The following is a 17,091-nucleotide window of genomic DNA, read 5'->3' as shown; positions in this document are numbered from 1 at the left end:
CAGTCGCTGGTTTAAGAGTTCGTGTTTCGTTGCTCTGCGAAGGTTCACTACGACTTCGGTCTGAGGAACATACTGTCCGTGCTGAGAACTCTGGGGGCGTCGAAGAGGGTGAACTCGAAAGACTCCGAGAGCACGATCGTCATGCGGGTTCTGAGGGACATGAATCTTTCGAAACTCATTGGTAACGGTGTACTTATGGTCGAAGATAAGTTAACTGTTCGTTTAAGGCCACTGAACAAATAAATACCACTATTTGCAGACGTGCTGTATTAAGAGTACACAACTTGAACGCTTTAGGGATAAATGAAGACCAACTTTTGAAGATTTTAAATGAATACAGAGGGGGACAATCAGTTTATCCACTTTGAATACTTTCTTGAATTTTAATTCTTTTAATTCATGACATACTTATATACGCAAAAATGTTCGTGGACGTGAGCAAATGTCTAAACACATAAAACACGTGTTACGATATTTAAAAGTCGAGCATGTACTTTAATTTCTGTTCTTCGTATGCATAAACATCTACAGGTCAATTATCGATACAATTTTCATGTACTTTGAAGAAGAACATGCACGAGTCAATGTTACACTGTTTCGAGGGGCGCTGTATAATGGTAGAGGATAATTTTATCCATGGTCATTTTTTCATTACATTTCAGAAACATCAATGTTTCTTTTATAGTGTGTATAAATACAATAAGACTATAAATAATGGAGATATTCAAAGTGGCCAAAATTATACTTTTCATTGTTACTTGAAGTATTAAATTTATAAAATACGCTCTCCGTCTACGAGGAACAGAGAAGCTGGAAGTACAAGCACCAGTAGAAGTAGAAGTAAAAATCCTGACGTAATTCGTACTTGACAAAGTGGCCTTCAACGATCTAGTGGCCATCATCGATCTAGTGTGACATAATTATAATTTTAAAGCAAATTTCTTTATGTATACAATAATAATTTCAGACGAGGACGAGCCACTGTTTATCTCTTTGGTGGCGGACCTCTTTCCGAATCAAGCCCTCGAGAAGACTTCTTACCCAGAATTAGAAGCTGCTATCAATCAACAAGTGGAAGAGGCTGGTTTGATCTACCATCCCCCCTGGGTACTGAAATTAATACAATTATATGAAACGCAGAGAGTGAGACATGGTATAATGACTCTGGGCCCGACTGGAGCTGGGAAAACAACGTGTATACACACCCTGATGAAGGCCTTAACGCAGTGTGGCGATTTTCATAGGTAATTAGACTTGAGAATATCTATACAACTGCTAATAGACTTTTCGTGTTATTACTTTCTTGAAAATTTCAGGAATAACTCTTAATGTACGCATATATCATTCAAATTTCGCGCGCTTTCTACAGGGAACAGCTGTCGCCATCTAGCGGTAGAAAGGCCGAACTAATTTAAGGAGTTTGGTCAGCGCCTCTGTCGGGAAAACGCTCAAGTTTGTCCTCGATAGTTCCTTTTTGCGCCGCTAGATGGCGCGTTCGCGTGGTAATTTACCGGCAGCTATCGGTAACTTACCAACATGTCGGTAAATTACCACGCGAAAGCGCCATCTAGCGGCGCAAAAAGGAACTATCGAGGACAAACTTGAGCGTCTTCCCGATAGAGGCGCTGACCAAACTCCTAAAATTAGTTCGGCCTTTCTGCCGCTAGATGGCGACAGCTGTTCTCTGTAGAAAGCGCGCGAAATTTGAATTATATAAGGTAACTATTTTAAAATAATAAGAACAAGTTTGCATGCACAAATGTTTAAATGATATTTCATTTAAATTATTTTATATATTTTTGTAGCTGTTATATGTAAATAGTAACTCGTGTAATTTTATTAAGATACTTTACTTGTATTCTCATATGTTGTAGACCTGGGCAAATTTTATTTAACATGAAAATAAGAAATAACTATTTAAAATCATTTATTTCGAACTGTTATATCTAATACAGTTATTTGAACATAAAAGTAATAATTCGTTTGAACTAATAGTTATTTCAAGTAAGGAGTTATTCCGCTATTTTTTATTTTAAATCAGTGAAAGTAATAATCTTTAAAATAATAGGCAACAACAATAATTTACAGTAAGAAATAACTTTATTAACACAAATAATGACTTATAGTCAGAAAACCAATTTCTTGCATCTAACATTAATTACAAATAATATTTTGTATCGACAATTCCTTTTTTAAGAGACTGTAGTATTTTTTTAATTTCTCGTTTATACTTCATCTCCCCTTTGTTACCGTTATACAAAAGCTTATTAAAAAGTCAGGGTCACGCTTGGGAATCTTTCATTGTAAGCTGAACTTTTCAGAGAGATGAGAATGAATCCAAAAAGCATAACTGCCGCTCAAATGTTCGGTCGACTAGATGTAGCGACCAACGATTGGACAGATGGAATATTCTCAGCCCTGTGGCGTAAAACATTGAAGCTGAAGGAAGGCGAACATGTCTGGATGGTCCTCGATGGACCTGTAGACAGTATCTGGATTGAAAATTTGAATTCCGTCTTGGATGATAACAAGACGTTAACTCTGGCGAACGGAGATCGTTTATCGATGGCTCCCACCTGTAAGATCATCTTCGAGCCCCATAACATCGATAATGCGAGTCCTGCGACGGTATCTCGCAATGGGATGGTGTACATGAGCTCTTCAGGTCTGGACTGGAATCCTGTAGTCACTGCTTGGTTGAAATCTCGAACACCTTTGGAGCAGGAAGTCTTTGAACGATGTTTCGACGATTCCTTTGGGCAGGTAACGTAATAATTAGAAGATTCACGTTCACGTGACTATTATTTCATGGAATACTCAAGGAGTCTTTCCGTTGGGACGACCTGAAAAAATTAAGGCATACTTTAGGAATTTTTTTCAAAGTTTATATATAAGAACAAATTGATCAAAAAATCTAAATATACAGTGAATTTTGTACATTATGCATCATCGCCATTCGATAAGAAGATTGAGTTTCATCCCTACTGATAATAAAATAAGCATGAATACCAAACGACTTTACAGATTTCTTCGTGGGGCACTCAAGCATTGACCCTAACCATCGACGTCCTCCAATGCAACATAGTCAGACAGATGCTGTGTCTCCTCGAAGGCCTCGTTCCCCCCGAGACGCCTATAGAAGAAGACAAAGACGAAGAAGCAGAAGAACAGACTCGCCAACCGATGACGGTGGATCACTTGAAACGTTTCTACGTCTTCGCTTTGATATGGGGTATAGGAGCCCTCCTAGAAACAGCCGACAGAGAAAAGTACGACTCGTACCTTCGCGAAAATTTTGGTAGCTTAGATCTACCCGTCTCCGAGAAGTACCCTGAAGCGAAGGTGTTCGATTTTTACGTAACAGAGAAAGGTAAATGGGACACCTGGACGAGCATGGTGACCAACTACGTTTACCCAGAGTACTCCACGCCTGATTACAGCAGCGTATTAGTCCCCATCCCTGATAACGTGAGGATACAGTATCTAATTGACTTGATTGGCCAACAAGACAAAGCCGTCTTACTAATAGGCGAACAAGGCTCAGCTAAAACGGTCATGATGAAGTCGTACATGAAGAAGGCGAACGCGGAAACCACGTTGAGTAGATCCTTCAACTTCAGCTCGGCCACCAGTCCCTATCAATTTCAGAAGACCATCGAGAGTTACGTGGAGAAACGCATGGGCAACACGTTCGGGCCCCCAGGTGGCAGGAAGATGATGATCTTCATCGACGATGTTAATTTGCCACAGGTAAACGAATGGGGTGACCAAGTCACCAACGAAATCGTACGTCAGACGATGGACATGAAGGGATTCTACTCTCTGGAGAAACCTGGAGACTTCACCAGCATCGTGGACGTCACGTTTCTCGCTGCCATGTGTCAACCTGGAGGAGGCAGGAACGACATTCCATCGAGACTGAAGAGACAATTCTGCATCTTCAATTGCACGTTGCCCAACGAGACCTCGATCGATCGAATCTTCAGCGCGCTCGGCGAGGGCCACTACAACGTTAAAAGAGGATTTTCAGCGGAAGTTAGGAATCTCGTGAAGAAAATGGTACCTCTGACGAGGATACTTTGGGAAAGAACCAGAACCAATTTGCTACCAACTCCAGCCAAGTTTCATTACATTTTTAATTTAAGAGATCTGTCGAGAATCTGGCAGGGATTGGTAGGCACTTTGTCGACCGTCATCGATCAGGAAAGCGTCCTGATGTCGCTGTGGAAGCACGAGTGTAGTCGTGTTTTCAGCGACAGATTTACTATACCAGCTGACAAACAATGGTTCGAGGAAGAAATAGTAAGAGTCACGAGAGACAAGTTGGGGGAGAAGTATGTCGCCATGTTGGATCTGAATCCTGCATTCGTGGACTTCATGAGGTACGATATTTATTAGTATTACTAGAGAGTTATTTCTAGAGTTCTTTCTGATTTTTAATTCTTCTTTCTATGTTACTCTTCAACGGGTGTTTGAAGTAAATAGAAGTATTTATTTACAATAAATGACCTCGTATAAGTCCATGAATTGTTCTAAACAAATCCTACCTTATTCTGAATAAAAATATAAAAGATTCCACTGAACCTTTCGAAGGACGAATTTTAAATCAATTTTAACATACGAATATACTATCTCACTTTAACACAGTATATTTTTCAATTTCAAAAAGTATCCTGGCCTTATTTTCAGAGATGCCCCAGAACCGACCGGCGAAGAAGCCGAAGACACCGATGTAGAGCTCCCAAAGGTGTACGAACCAGTCTACGACGATCAAGTCCTCCGAGACAGGCTGGAAATGTTCCTTGCGCAATTCAACGAGATGCAGAGAGGGTCTGGCATGGACCTGGTCTTCTTCCCTGACGCCATGCTGCACTTGGTGAAGATATCCAGAGTCATCAGGCATCCCAAAGGAAACGTGATGCTCGTGGGTGTCGGAGGATCCGGCAAGCAGAGTCTCACGAAGCTCTCCTCCTTCATCGCAGGCTACAAAACGTTTCAAATAACTCTGACGAGGTCGTACAACGTGGCGAACTTTTTGGAAGACCTCAGATACCTGTATCGAACTTGCGGTGCCCAGGGGAAGGGAACCACGTTCATCTTCACTGATCTGGATATCAAAGAGGAAGGTTTCTTGGAATATTTGAATAACATCCTCAGTTCCGGCGTCATCAGTAACTTGTTCACGAGGGACGAACAGCAAGAGATCATTTCCGAATTGACGCCTATTTTGAGACGCGAGAACCCCAAACGCTCGATTAATAACGAACTCGTGATGGATTTCTTCCTCCAGAGGACCTGCCAAAATCTGCACGTGGTGTTCTGTTTCTCCCCAGTAGGAGAGAAATTTCGGAACCGTGCTCAACGTTTCCCAGCACTCATTTCCGGCTGCACCATCGACTGGTTTCAACCGTGGCCCAAAGACGCTTTAGTATTAGTCGCTAAGCACTTCTTGCACGACTTCGACATCGCTTGCACTGGTGAGGTCAAAGTTGAGCTGGTAAACGCCTTAGGCTCTATACAGGACATTGTTTCTGTGACATCCGCGGAGTATTTTCAAAGATTCCGTCGTGCCACCCACGTCACGCCCAAGTCTTACCTAAATTTCATCAGTGGCTACAAAAACATTTATCGCAACAAGCAACACGAGCTGGGCGAAGGAGCTAGGAGGATGGACACTGGATTGGCTAAGCTCGAAGAAGCTTCGATATCGGTCGAGATCTTGAAGAGAGATCTCGCGGTGATGGAGCAAGAGCTGGTCCAAGCTTCTGAAAAAGCAGAAACAGTCCTGTTAGAAGTAACCGAAAGAGCAATGCAAGCTGAGGCATTCAAAAACCAAGTGCAGAAAGTGAAGGAGAAAGCTGAACAGTTGGTGGCTTGTATCGCAGATGAAAAAGCAATCGCAGAGCAGAAACTGGAAGCTGCTAAGCCAGCGTTGGAAGAGGCAGAGGCTGCGTTGAACACGATCAAACCAGCTCACATAGCTACAGTTAGAAAGCTAGGCAGACCTCCTCATCTTATAATGAGGATCATGGATTGCGTGTTAATCTTGTTCCAACGCAAGATCGGATCGGTTGTTCCAGACTCGGCTGCGCCCTGTCCAAAACCCTCTTGGTCGGAGTCGTTGAAACTAATGGCCAGCACCACGTTCCTTCTCCAACTGCAAAACTATCCAAAAGATATAATAAACAACGAGATGGTCGAACTGCTGCAACCTTACTTCAAAATGGAAGACTACAACATGGAAACCGCCAGACGTGTTTGCGGCGATGTAGCAGGCTTGTTGTCCTGGACGAAAGCCATGGCTTTCTTCCATTCCGTCAATAAAGAGGTGCTTCCATTGAAGGCTAACTTGGCTCTGCAGGAAGCTCGGCTAAAAGTGGCCATGGAAGATCTAGCGAACGCTGAGAGGGAATTGTCAGAAAGGGAAATGGCACTGCAGGCGGTGAAAGAGCAATACGACTCTGCAGTTTCGGAGAAACAGAGACTGACCGACGCTGCGAATGTGTGCTTTAGGAAAATGACGGCTGCGACAGCGTTGATCAATGGTCTGGGAGGTGAAAAGATACGCTGGACAGAGCAAAGCAGCGAATTCAAGGTTCAATTAGGACGATTGGTTGGAGATGTTCTACTAGCTACAGGATTCCTTTCGTATTGCGGACCCTACAATCAACAATACAGAGCTAGCTTGGTGTCTTCTTGGATGAACATCTTGGCAACCAAATCCATTCCTTTCACCACGAACCTAAACATCACGAACATGCTCGTCGACAGTGCGACCATGTCGGAGTGGACGCTTCAAGGTTTACCAAACGACGAGCTCTCCGTGCAGAACGCGCTCATAGTGACCAAATCCTCCTCGTATCCTCTGCTAGTAGACCCTCAAAACCAAGGAAAAATGTGGATCAAGAACAAGGAATGCATGAATGAATTACAGATCACGTCTCTCAATCACAAATACTTCAGGACTCACCTCGAAGATAGCCTCTCCTTAGGCAGACCGTTATTGATCGAGGACATAGCTGAAGAATTGGATCCAGTTCTCGACAACGTGCTCGAGAAAAACTTCATCAAGTCTGGTTCCATCGAGAAAGTGATCGTCGGCGACAAAGAGTGCGACGTTATGCCAGGATTCATGCTGTACATCACCACGAAGTTACCAAACCCAGCGTACAGCCCTGAAATTTCAGCAAAAACGTCGATAATCGACTTCACGGTCACAATGTTGGGCTTGGAGGATCAATTGTTGGGTAGAGTGATCCTCATGGAGAAGGCGGACTTGGAGGCCGAAAGGGTGGCTCTCTTCGAGTCCGTCATGACGAACCAACGATCGATGAAAGAACTCGAGAGCACGCTTTTACATCGACTCACGTCCTCCGAAGGTTCTTTAGTGGACGACGAGGCCCTGATAAACGTCCTCAGAGAGACCAAAACAACAGCTGAGTCGGTGAACGAGAAACTGAAGGTGTCCGCCTTGACAGAAAAGAAGATCACCCTGGCCAGAGAAGAGTTTCGCGCTGTTGCTTCGAGAGGATCTATCCTCTACTTCCTCATCGTGGAGATGAGCAACGTGAACGTGATGTACCAGAATTCCTTGAGGCAATTCCTAACGATATTCGACAATTCCATCACGAAGTCCGTCAAGAGCCCCATCACCAACGAAAGAATAAATATTATCCTCCGTCACCTCACTTACGAGGTGTGGGCGTTCACTTTGAGGAGCCTGTACGAAAGGCACAAGTCCTTGTTCACGCTGATGCTGGCGATGAAGATAGACTGTCATCGAGGCGCGATTTCTCACGCGGAATTCAACGCGTTCATAAAAGGAGGCGCGTCGTTGGATCTGAACGCTGTTTCACCGAAACCTTTCAGGTGGATCCTTGACATAACTTGGCTGAACTTGGTGGAGATCAGCAAGCTGGAAAGTTTCTCGGATATCTTGACTAAGATCGAATTCAGCGAGAAGGAGTGGCAAGTGTGGTACGAGAGAGACAGGCCCGAGGAAGAAGAACTTCCTTGCGGATATCAAAAGAAGCTGGATGTCTTCAGAAAGCTCCTTTTGATAAGGTCGTGGAGTCCTGATAGGACACTGTCCCAGGCGAGGAGATACGTGCTCGAATCGTTGGGAAAGGAGTATGGGGAAGCTAAAATTTTGGACTTGGAGGCCACTTGGTTGGAGTCTGAAGTTAGAACTCCGCTTATATGCATATTGTCGATTGGGTCGGATCCTAGTCCTCAAATCACGGCTCTAGCAAAGCTGAAATCTATTCGTAAGTAACCTGAAACAGTTGGCATCCATTATTTCGGTGGGATAAGTGTAATCTTTAGCTATTCTAATGAATAATCCTACATATCTATAGTAAGAAGCACAAATGAACCAATTGCAATAATTTCTCTGGAAAGTATTCCTTATTATTAAAATAATTCCGAACAAGGGGAAATCGACATTGATAATAGTTTCGTTATACCCTCAGGAAGTTTATATTATTTTACTATATTTGAAGTATGTTCTACTTTGATTGGAAAAATTAAAGTTCATGGAGAATCAGTTTTGTAACACAGTTTTGTATCAACCCTTAATGTGTGTCATCTTCCATAGCAAATGGAGTGAAACAAATGTTTCCAGAGTAATGTATGTTCCAGAGTTGAGATCAGTGTCCATGGGTCAAGGTCAAGAGTTCCACGCTCGAAGGTTGATATCAGATGCTATGAATGCTGGCGGTTGGGTGTTGCTGCAAAATATCCATTTATCGCTTCCTTTCTGCACGGAAGTGATGGACGCCCTCGTTGAAACGGAAACTGTCCACGAGGCGTTCAGACTTTGGATGACCACCGAAGTGCACACCCAGTTTCCTATTGGTTTACTGCAGGTTCCTTTCTTCATTTATTAACACTAAAGTGTACAAAAATTTGAAAACAGTTATTTGACCGACTGTGGTAAATAGTTTAGTGATAAAGCTATCAAAGAGAAACCATGTCCTCATATTACAATTAACTTTGTACCAGATGGCGATCAAATTTACAAACGAGCCACCTCAAGGTATCAGAGCCAGCTTGAAGAGGACGTACCAAAGCGTGACCCAAGACTTGTTGGATTATAGCACACAATCACAATGGCCTCCTCTGTTGTACGCTGTTGCATTTCTTCATACCGTGGTCCAAGAACGTAGGAAGTTCGGACCTCTTGGCTGGAACATACCGTACGAGTTCAATCAGGCTGACTATGCTGCTTCGGTCCAATTTATACAGAATCATTTGGATGACATGGACCCGAAAAGAGGAGTGTCGTGGCCAACTGTCTGCTATATGCTCGGAGAGGTAGGAAAGTTTTGTCTGTTAGAACCCTAGAAATCTAAACTCAACACCTCATCAACTATACATTTCATTACCAATCCATAAATACAGGTTCAATACGGCGGCAGAGTCACAGACGACTTCGACAAGCGATTGCTAACTACCTTTACACACGTTTGGTTCTGCGACGTATTGCTAAGACCAGGCTTCGAGTTTTATCGCGGATACAAGGTGCCGCAGACCAGAAATCTTCAAGGATACTTGGATTACATGGACAGTCTGCCCGCCACAGATACCCCAGAGGTTTTCGGATTGCATCCGAACGCGGACATCACTTACCAGATAAACACAGCGAAAGGGATACTCGACACGATTCTAAGTGTCCAACCCAAAGAGGGCGGTGCCCAAGGTGGCGAAACCCGAGAAAACGTTGTGTACAAATTGGCTAGCGACATGTTAGCGAAATTACCAAAACAGTACAACTCTTTCGAGGTGAAAGAAGCTCTTCAACGTATGGGAGCCTTGCTGCCGATGAACATATTCTTAAGACAGGAAGTCGACAGGTACAGTTTCTTATTTATTTACTTTTGAGTTGCGTGTAGCATTTTATCATTCAATTTCTTTATTTTTTTTTAATTGTCTCGATCCTCGGTGATTCAGAATTACGAGAGTTATCAAGGAAGTACGTACCACCTTGACGGATTTGAAGCTTGCTATCGAAGGTACCATCGTGATGAGCCAAGGCTTACGTAAATCGTTGGACGCAATGTACGATGCTCGTATACCGGATAAATGGCTCAAAATATCGTGGGAATCGGCGACACTTGGGTTCTGGTACACGGAGCTTCTAGAACGTGACCATCAGTTCAGACAGTGGTGTACCCATGGTCGTCCTAAAGTCTTCTGGATGACTGGTTTCTTTAATCCTCAGGGATTTCTAACTGCTATGCGACAAGTCAGTTAATACCTGGCATTTTAGAATATAGAATATAGATCTTAAATAAACTTAGGTACCGTAGTTAGGAAGACTTCAATGCTTCGCTCAAAACTTTCCACGACAGCCGATCAGTGACTTCAAGTGGCCAATTAATTCCATTTCAGCTGCAATTCAATTTTCCCACTTTCTATTTAACATACAAAAATTACAAACATAAAATACATTGTGTTCCTATGATGTGATTCGAGGATTCATTTGATATTAAACGGTGGCATTGGTAGTTTAAAGTAAAACTATATGCATTCCTTAAATAACAAATCAAACTTAAACGTTTGTCGCAGGAGGTAACTCGGGCACACAAAGGATGGGCTCTTGACTCCGTCGTTTTGCAGAATTTGATCACGAGATTCAATAAGGAGGACATCAAGAATCAGCCGCAGGAAGGAGTCTACGTTCATGGTCTATTCCTAGAAGGTGCTTCGCTTGATCGTAAAACGGCCAAGTTGGTGGAAAGTAAACCCAAGGTCCTATACGAACAGATGCCAGTAATATATATTTACGCGATAAATACAACTGCAGGCAAGGATCCAAAGCTTTACGAATGTCCCATATATAGAAAACCGCAAAGAACGGATACAAAATACGTAGGATCGATCGATTTCGAAACCGATCATAATCCTCGACATTGGACACTACGCGGTGTCGCACTTTTATGTGATATAAAATAAAATAGAATTAAATATTCGATTTCTCCTCGCACCATTTTATTCTACGATATTATTTGTTTGATAAATTAAACAGATCGAAGCGCTTCTTACTAAGGGTGCTTCAGCAAGAAAGAAGACAAAAAAGAGAAAGAATTATAGAGTTAACGCAATCATTATATTTGTGAATAGCTTTCCATACATATTGGTGAAGTCGAAAATTACAAGATTATTAATGAGTTTGTTTGTTTATAAATAAATCATTTCTGTGATAATACTACAGTGTAAAAAAATATTATATCTTGTTCAACACGTATTTGAACTTAAAAATTCTAGGATGTTTGAAGTGACTCAAACGCTAACTCAGTGATATTTTAACGTATCGTCGATTAAATAAAACTAAATATTTACTGATAGATACTAAATATTTGTTTTTTAAACAAAATGCAAGGAGTCGAATTTCATAAAAATTAAGAAACTATTCTTTTTAAGAAATGAACAATATAATTTCATTCTTTGTTAACTTTTCTGTAACATAATTTTATTAATGTATATATTTTGTTAAATTTTTGGAATCGACAAAAAATGTAAAAAAATATGTTTGTTCTTTTTCAAACTTCCATACAAACAAAAATAAATGTATCAGTTACAACCTTGACACTGTAACCATTTTTTTACTACATGATTAAAACAAAATAAAATAAATACTCTTTGATATTAAGATTAATCTCTGTAAGAATAGTTTATCTTTTCTTACCTAGAATTTGAAGGCAATATTTATTACAAAAGCTATATTTAAAATTAAATATGAAATTAAAATTAATACTTACTTAAGAAAAAAGTAAGAAATGATATTTACAGGCATTCAATATTATATCCATGATTCCATAACGATAAACGAAAACGTACGTTTTATACATTCATAAAAAATATGTATTACAAAAGTCTTGTAAAACCATTTCTCTTACTCAAATTGAACAAATTTGTGAGAATTGAAAGTATACGTCTTAACTTCCCAATACTTAATAATAGGTGCTATAGATTAATATAATACAAACAGCTATTATCATGTATATCTTAACTGATACAAGAAAACTTAATTTGTAATTTTTAGATTAATGTTTGTACACTCTGTATCTAGGATTTTCTTTAAACAGAAAAATAAAATAAACATCGTTCAAATTTTGCATAACAAAATCAATCATTTGTTTACGAATCCCGTTTAAAGCACGTAACTCTCTTTTTAAAATCACGTCAAGGGAATATTCGTTTTAAAAAGTTCTAGTTACTCCTATCATCCTTACTTCAAAAGAAGTACAACGGAATTAATTAATTTTAATATCGTATAAAATTTAGCTTCCGCTATTGTCTTTTCTACTGAAATTTGTACAATTTTAGGACTAGTGTTAAGTCTCAATGCTACAATGTAACTCTCTGAATTTACGCATTCTAAATGCATAGCTGAAATATTGAGATCTAAAGTCGACAAAAATTCTTTAACTTTCGAAAAAAAGTCCTCTACAAAGTCCTCAGAAATATTACTATTATTATACTCTTGAGGAATAAGGGATTCTAACTTTTGAATTATGTCTTCACATTCATTGGTACTAAAAGAATTTCTAAACTTAGTATGATATTCTGATACCTTAAAACCTAAATTACTTTTTTTCGTCATAGGTAGCTCGTTATCTGATTTGGAACAACACAAGTCTATATCTTTAAGATCAGCTACTAAATCAGTTATTTTATCTAACATCTTTTTAGCAGCATCCTGTTTAGCTTGCTTTTTCGTTCTTGCAATACCGACTTCTTTAAATGTTGCAACTAAGCATTGCATAGTAAAAATTTTTGCATGAGGTGGTCCAACATCACTAATTAGCACGTAATCAGGTTCTTCTAAGTTGTTCTCGAGACATATATCCTACAACAATCTGTATTTAATTACTTTTGCTCTAATTCACAAAATAATAATAATACATAAGTAATACATCTTACTTGTAAAGCGCCTATGGCATTAACAAAAGGAACATTTGGTGGCAATCTTTGAGATTCTGGAACTGTTGGAGGTAACGGTGTTCTCAGAGGTGATTGTGCTGGCGATGCTGGCAACTGCGGATAACCTCTATGTGCTGCGATAGCTTGTAACATTGCATTTGCAGCTTCGTGCTTTGCATCCTTCTTAGAACGACCAGTACCATTTGCGCTGAGACCATCGCATGTCACTTTGTAGGTAAATGTATTTATGTGTGTCCCACCTCCATCATGTATAAGTTCATAGTCTGGTACTGTTTGTTTTTTCACCATCATTTCTTGCAGAATAGATACAGGGGTTTTACTCATATTCATATTGGATTATTACAAATTTTCCAACTTTTTCTTCCTTATAATATGTTAAAAATATATTGTTTCTGCCAAACATCAACGTTAGCATTATATTTGCTGGGAACGGCTAGGTTCGCGTTTACACAGTCTTTAATCATTAAAAATGCACTTATATAAAATTGTAATACGTAAACTCACATCGTCTGTAAACGAAAGAAGTAAATAACTGAAACATACCTGAACATGTGCCTCAGGGAGAACAGAAAAAAGATACTATGTACGATGCATGATTGCTTAACTTACGATATAATATAGTGACAAACGATTACAGAATATGTAATTATGTGTTAAAAATTAGAAATATTAATAGAAATATCCCGATGTTTATCAAAAATAAAATTCCTTCGTATCTAATCGCCCTACTATACCGACTTGTATAGTATTAACTATTACGAGAAATCGCAAGTTATTTGATTATTTTTTGTAAATTCCGGCGCTCGTAAAACTAAATTACTTTGTTTCGCAATTCAAAAGTACGACAAGTCAATAACTAACTAAAAGTACGTAATAAGCGTGTACTACATATGTAAACACAAAGTAATACTTGAAAAAGTGCTTTCAGTAACGTTTAAAAACAAGTTCTGTGGGTATTGCAGAAAAGATAAAAAGGTCATGTGATTAACATGTGACTTTAATAAAGTTAAAATGTAAACACTCGTTACGAATATTTCGTGTTTATTTACTTCGTTGTAAAACTTTTACGGAGCTTCCTTTTTAAAAAAATTAACACTATTAATGTCGATTCTATTGGACTTAATTATTCTACATAGAGTTTTTATCGAAAAATATTTTTGCCGATGCATATTGTTCCCGCTTTTATGTAAATGTAACTTGTTATTCAGCAGCGTAACGAAACAGTGCTCTCACAAAATACGTACGTTTCATTATGCCCTATTATTATTTATTACATATTGATTAATACTACAATTCAGAACTGAAATTTTATTTACAATCCAACTTTGTAAATACACTATTTCATGTATACAATAATAATTTGTTTTATAATTTGTAGTGAATACACACATATACAAAAGATTGCATTTAAATAATAAAACATGAAAGACGCATTAACAAATTAGCATTATACATTCAAAGAAATAACATAAAAGAGTATTACCCTGCCAATTATACACATGTAAGCATCTATTACACATACGTGACACATAACCTATAATAATTAAGTAATATTTCCCTAAAGTCATTAACTTTAAAATATATAAAAAATTATTATTGGTTTTAAACTTAAAATATTTAGAAATCATGTTATATGAATTAAAATTTGAATTACTTGCAAGGATTTTTGTTAGAACTATTTTAAAAAATGATAGGTAAAGGTGTTGATACTGGAGCAAGTTTTGATGATTGTACAAGCCTAGGACTGCGAGGTGATTTAACTAATTGTGACTGCATTACTTTGGGAGTTGTAGGTGTTAACTTGGATGGTAAATTTTTTCGCATTGGTTTAGCAGGAGTTCGTACCGGTGTCTTCATTCTTGATTTAGTTGCATTTGTTAGTACTTGTTCTGGTAATAAAGAGCTTCGTAATTCTCCTTTATCTTCTAAATGTTCTTTGAATTGATTATATGTTGTATCTGTACCTGCAGAGTTTTGCGACATAGAATTTTCTTCATCTTGCTTATTTTTAATTATTTTTTTTCCAGACTGTAAGATTTTTCTTGTAACTTTTGCACTCCTCCTCAATTTAGATCCAGTAACACTGCTGAGATTCCTACGTTTTGCTGATGTATTTGGAGATGGAGTGAACAACAACTTTCTCTTTGATGTACTCAGTGGTGTATGTCGACGAGTACTTAATATACCTGGTGTTTTCTTTGATGAATTGGGTGTGAGTCTCCTAGAAGCACTTAAAGTTATTTTTTTCACTGATTTATCTTTTGCCTCTTTCCTAGCCTTTTTTATTGTTTCCTTTTCTTCATTCAAATGATCATATGACTCTTTTAACAATTCCTCTATTGTTACTCCATTTATAGTAAATTCTTCCCCATGTATTTCTTCATACTCTTTTATTAAATTCTTCAGTTGCTCTTCTATTTTTGGTAATTGTTTTTGAATTGTCTTACGTTCTTTCTCTTCCATTAATAACTGACCACCACGATTGTAGAAACGATCTGGATCATTTGCACGTTGCAACAGTTCCTTCATTTTTGTCCACAAGTTGTCACGTTCTTCTAAGAGTTCAAATATAGCCTTGTAATTCTTATAAAATTCCTGTACTCTTTTTACTTCAAGCTCGTGTAATGTCAGTAAATCTTCTGTGTATGTCTGACAATGAAAATATTGGAATTGTTTTCTTTGCTCTTCGCTGAATTTACATAAATCCCATAAATTCACCAATTGATCTCTTACTTGTGACACATATTTTGCAATATTTTGCTTTCTTTTTTCTTTACATCTTGCTAATTCTTCTTGTAATGCATTTCTAGTTGCAACACTGTATCCAACATAACTAGTAAGAAAGGATTGACAAATACGTTCTGGTTCATCAAGGTATTTCCATATTTCATGTAGCTCTTGTTTAAGATCCTCTACATGTACCTTTGCCTTATCTACCTGATGTTTAAGATCATCTCTAAGTTCTCTCAACTTGGTCATATTAATGTTATTGCAAACAAAGTTTTCACTATCTGTGTATATAAAATGTTCAAAATTTGTGGATGGAGAAATGCCCAGGTCATCCATCATTTTGATGATCGTTCTGCGCATTTCCTTAAAAACTGATTCTAGACGATTCTTCTCGCCTTCCTGCTTTTCCAGATATAGTTTGAAACTCTCCAGTTCCTCTTCAGATGGTAAACTATCCTTTAGATTAATTGGTTGAGTACCAAGTACTCGACAAAGGGATTGTTCCTTTTCACGCAATTCCTTTAAAAGTGTCATGCGCTGATCTTTACAATATTGCAGCTTTTGTAAATCTGAAGATAGCACTTGCTCTAGGTCTTTCAATGAATAATTTTCATATCCAGTCGTTTGTACTTCTCTTCCTAATTCCTTACTTGTAGAAGAAATTTGATCCATTAATTGAGTAACATTGCTTAATATTGTTTCTTTTTTCAGTTGTGATTCTGAAACCATTTCTTGTAAGAGGTCATTTATGTGACAAAATACCTGTTCACAATACATGGAACGGGTTTCTTTTGTAAATCCTATCTCTTCCCATATTTGGTATAACAGGCCTAATGTACTTCGAAGTTTTACCATAGTTTCTTCCAATGTTGGTTCCCATATAGACAATTCGGCCATTCTTGTATTTTGTTTGTACGCGTGTTAAAGGAAACTCACAGATTAATCGAATAACTTTGAATGAAATTGCTGGACTATTCTTGTATTTACTAGGTACATAAACTTTTACAAATACAAACTAATTAAATTTCATTCACGAGGCAGGATTGGACGTGATCAACTGTCACTCTTTTAAATTCATATTCTACAATGACGCCACCACAGAGTAGTTTCATAGATGAGAAACTCTTGTAGAAATTTTTGATATTCGTGTCTCCATATTTTTAGGTTAGGGCCGGTTCTAAACAATTTAAATCGATGACTCCCAATGGCGCTCCTGTCGTGTACTAGACTTTCACTAGGGTAATTTACTCTAGTCTCGTCAAGCGAAATTACTAGATTTAAATTTACACTTTAGTGGCTTTATAATTTCTTTTTATAAAGAAAACAATAGATAGCAGATTTCGAGTTTGAATATTGTTTGTTGGTCCATGAACCGGAAAGGAGGTGCACATATATATAGGCTATATTATTATA

The 17,091-nt window shown here is 38.5% G+C and overlaps 3 protein-coding genes and 1 long non-coding RNA gene across 4 annotated transcripts in view; 1 reads left to right on the top strand and 3 right to left on the bottom strand.

Annotated features, from left to right (window-relative positions):
- Nucleotides 1-10,974, top strand: part of LOC128882169 (dynein axonemal heavy chain 5) — a 26,823-nt gene extending 15,849 nt beyond the window's left edge. Inside the window, exons 25-34 of the mRNA XM_054133743.1 lie at nt 43-181; nt 968-1,244; nt 2,322-2,763; nt 3,025-4,382; nt 4,690-8,267; nt 8,641-8,867; nt 9,004-9,315; nt 9,403-9,854; nt 9,952-10,246; nt 10,570-10,974. Of these exons, the coding sequence (XP_053989718.1) occupies nt 43-181; nt 968-1,244; nt 2,322-2,763; nt 3,025-4,382; nt 4,690-8,267; nt 8,641-8,867; nt 9,004-9,315; nt 9,403-9,854; nt 9,952-10,246; nt 10,570-10,956 (7,467 nt within the window). The 3' untranslated portion in view covers nt 10,957-10,974. The remainder of the gene's footprint in view (nt 1-42; nt 182-967; nt 1,245-2,321; nt 2,764-3,024; nt 4,383-4,689; nt 8,268-8,640; nt 8,868-9,003; nt 9,316-9,402; nt 9,855-9,951; nt 10,247-10,569) is intronic.
- LOC128882185 (uncharacterized) lies at nt 8,274-10,103 on the bottom strand. The gene is made up of 4 exons (XR_008458308.1): nt 9,982-10,103; nt 9,631-9,816; nt 9,067-9,185; nt 8,274-8,890 (listed from the first exon to the last, which is right to left on the bottom strand). It is a non-coding gene; the product is annotated as an uncharacterized LOC128882185 (long non-coding RNA).
- Nucleotides 10,975-11,088: 114 nt separating the features above from the next.
- On the bottom strand, nt 11,089-14,109 carry LOC128882183 (RISC-loading complex subunit TARBP2-like). The gene is made up of 3 exons (XM_054133767.1): nt 13,492-14,109; nt 12,928-13,402; nt 11,089-12,853 (listed from the first exon to the last, which is right to left on the bottom strand). Exons 2-3 carry the CDS (start codon nt 13,276-13,278, stop codon nt 12,233-12,235), a joined length of 972 nt encoding a protein of 323 aa, XP_053989742.1. The 5' UTR covers nt 13,279-13,402; nt 13,492-14,109; the 3' UTR covers nt 11,089-12,232.
- Nucleotides 14,110-14,241: 132 nt separating this feature from the next.
- LOC128882175 (protein regulator of cytokinesis 1-like) lies at nt 14,242-16,989 on the bottom strand. Its single transcript, XM_054133750.1, has one exon. It carries the CDS (start codon nt 16,573-16,575, stop codon nt 14,629-14,631), a length of 1,947 nt encoding a protein of 648 aa, XP_053989725.1. The 5' UTR covers nt 16,576-16,989; the 3' UTR covers nt 14,242-14,628.
- Between the last annotated feature and the right edge of the window lie 102 nt (nt 16,990-17,091).

This window comes from Hylaeus volcanicus, unplaced genomic scaffold (assembly GCF_026283585.1).
Source record: "Hylaeus volcanicus isolate JK05 unplaced genomic scaffold, UHH_iyHylVolc1.0_haploid 12258___fragment_2___debris, whole genome shotgun sequence".
Classification (NCBI taxonomy): domain Eukaryota; kingdom Metazoa; phylum Arthropoda; class Insecta; order Hymenoptera; family Colletidae; genus Hylaeus; species Hylaeus volcanicus.
The sequence above is the reverse complement of the archived record's forward strand: the minus strand, read 5'-3'. Positions and strand labels throughout refer to the sequence as shown.

What these genes read in the sequence shown, in the direction of transcription:
- LOC128882175 (XM_054133750.1), bottom strand. Translation starts at nt 16,575, where the DNA reads ATGGCCGAATTGTCTATATGGGAACCAACATTGGAAGAAACTATGGTA.
- LOC128882183 (XM_054133767.1), bottom strand. Translation starts at nt 13,278, where the DNA reads ATGAATATGAGTAAAACCCCTGTATCTATTCTGCAAGAAATGATGGTG. An exon ending in ATGCCATAGGCGCTTTACAA is followed by an intron (nt 12,854 to 12,927) that starts GTAAGATGTATT and finishes AGATTGTTGTAG; the next exon opens with GATATATGTCTCGAGAACAA.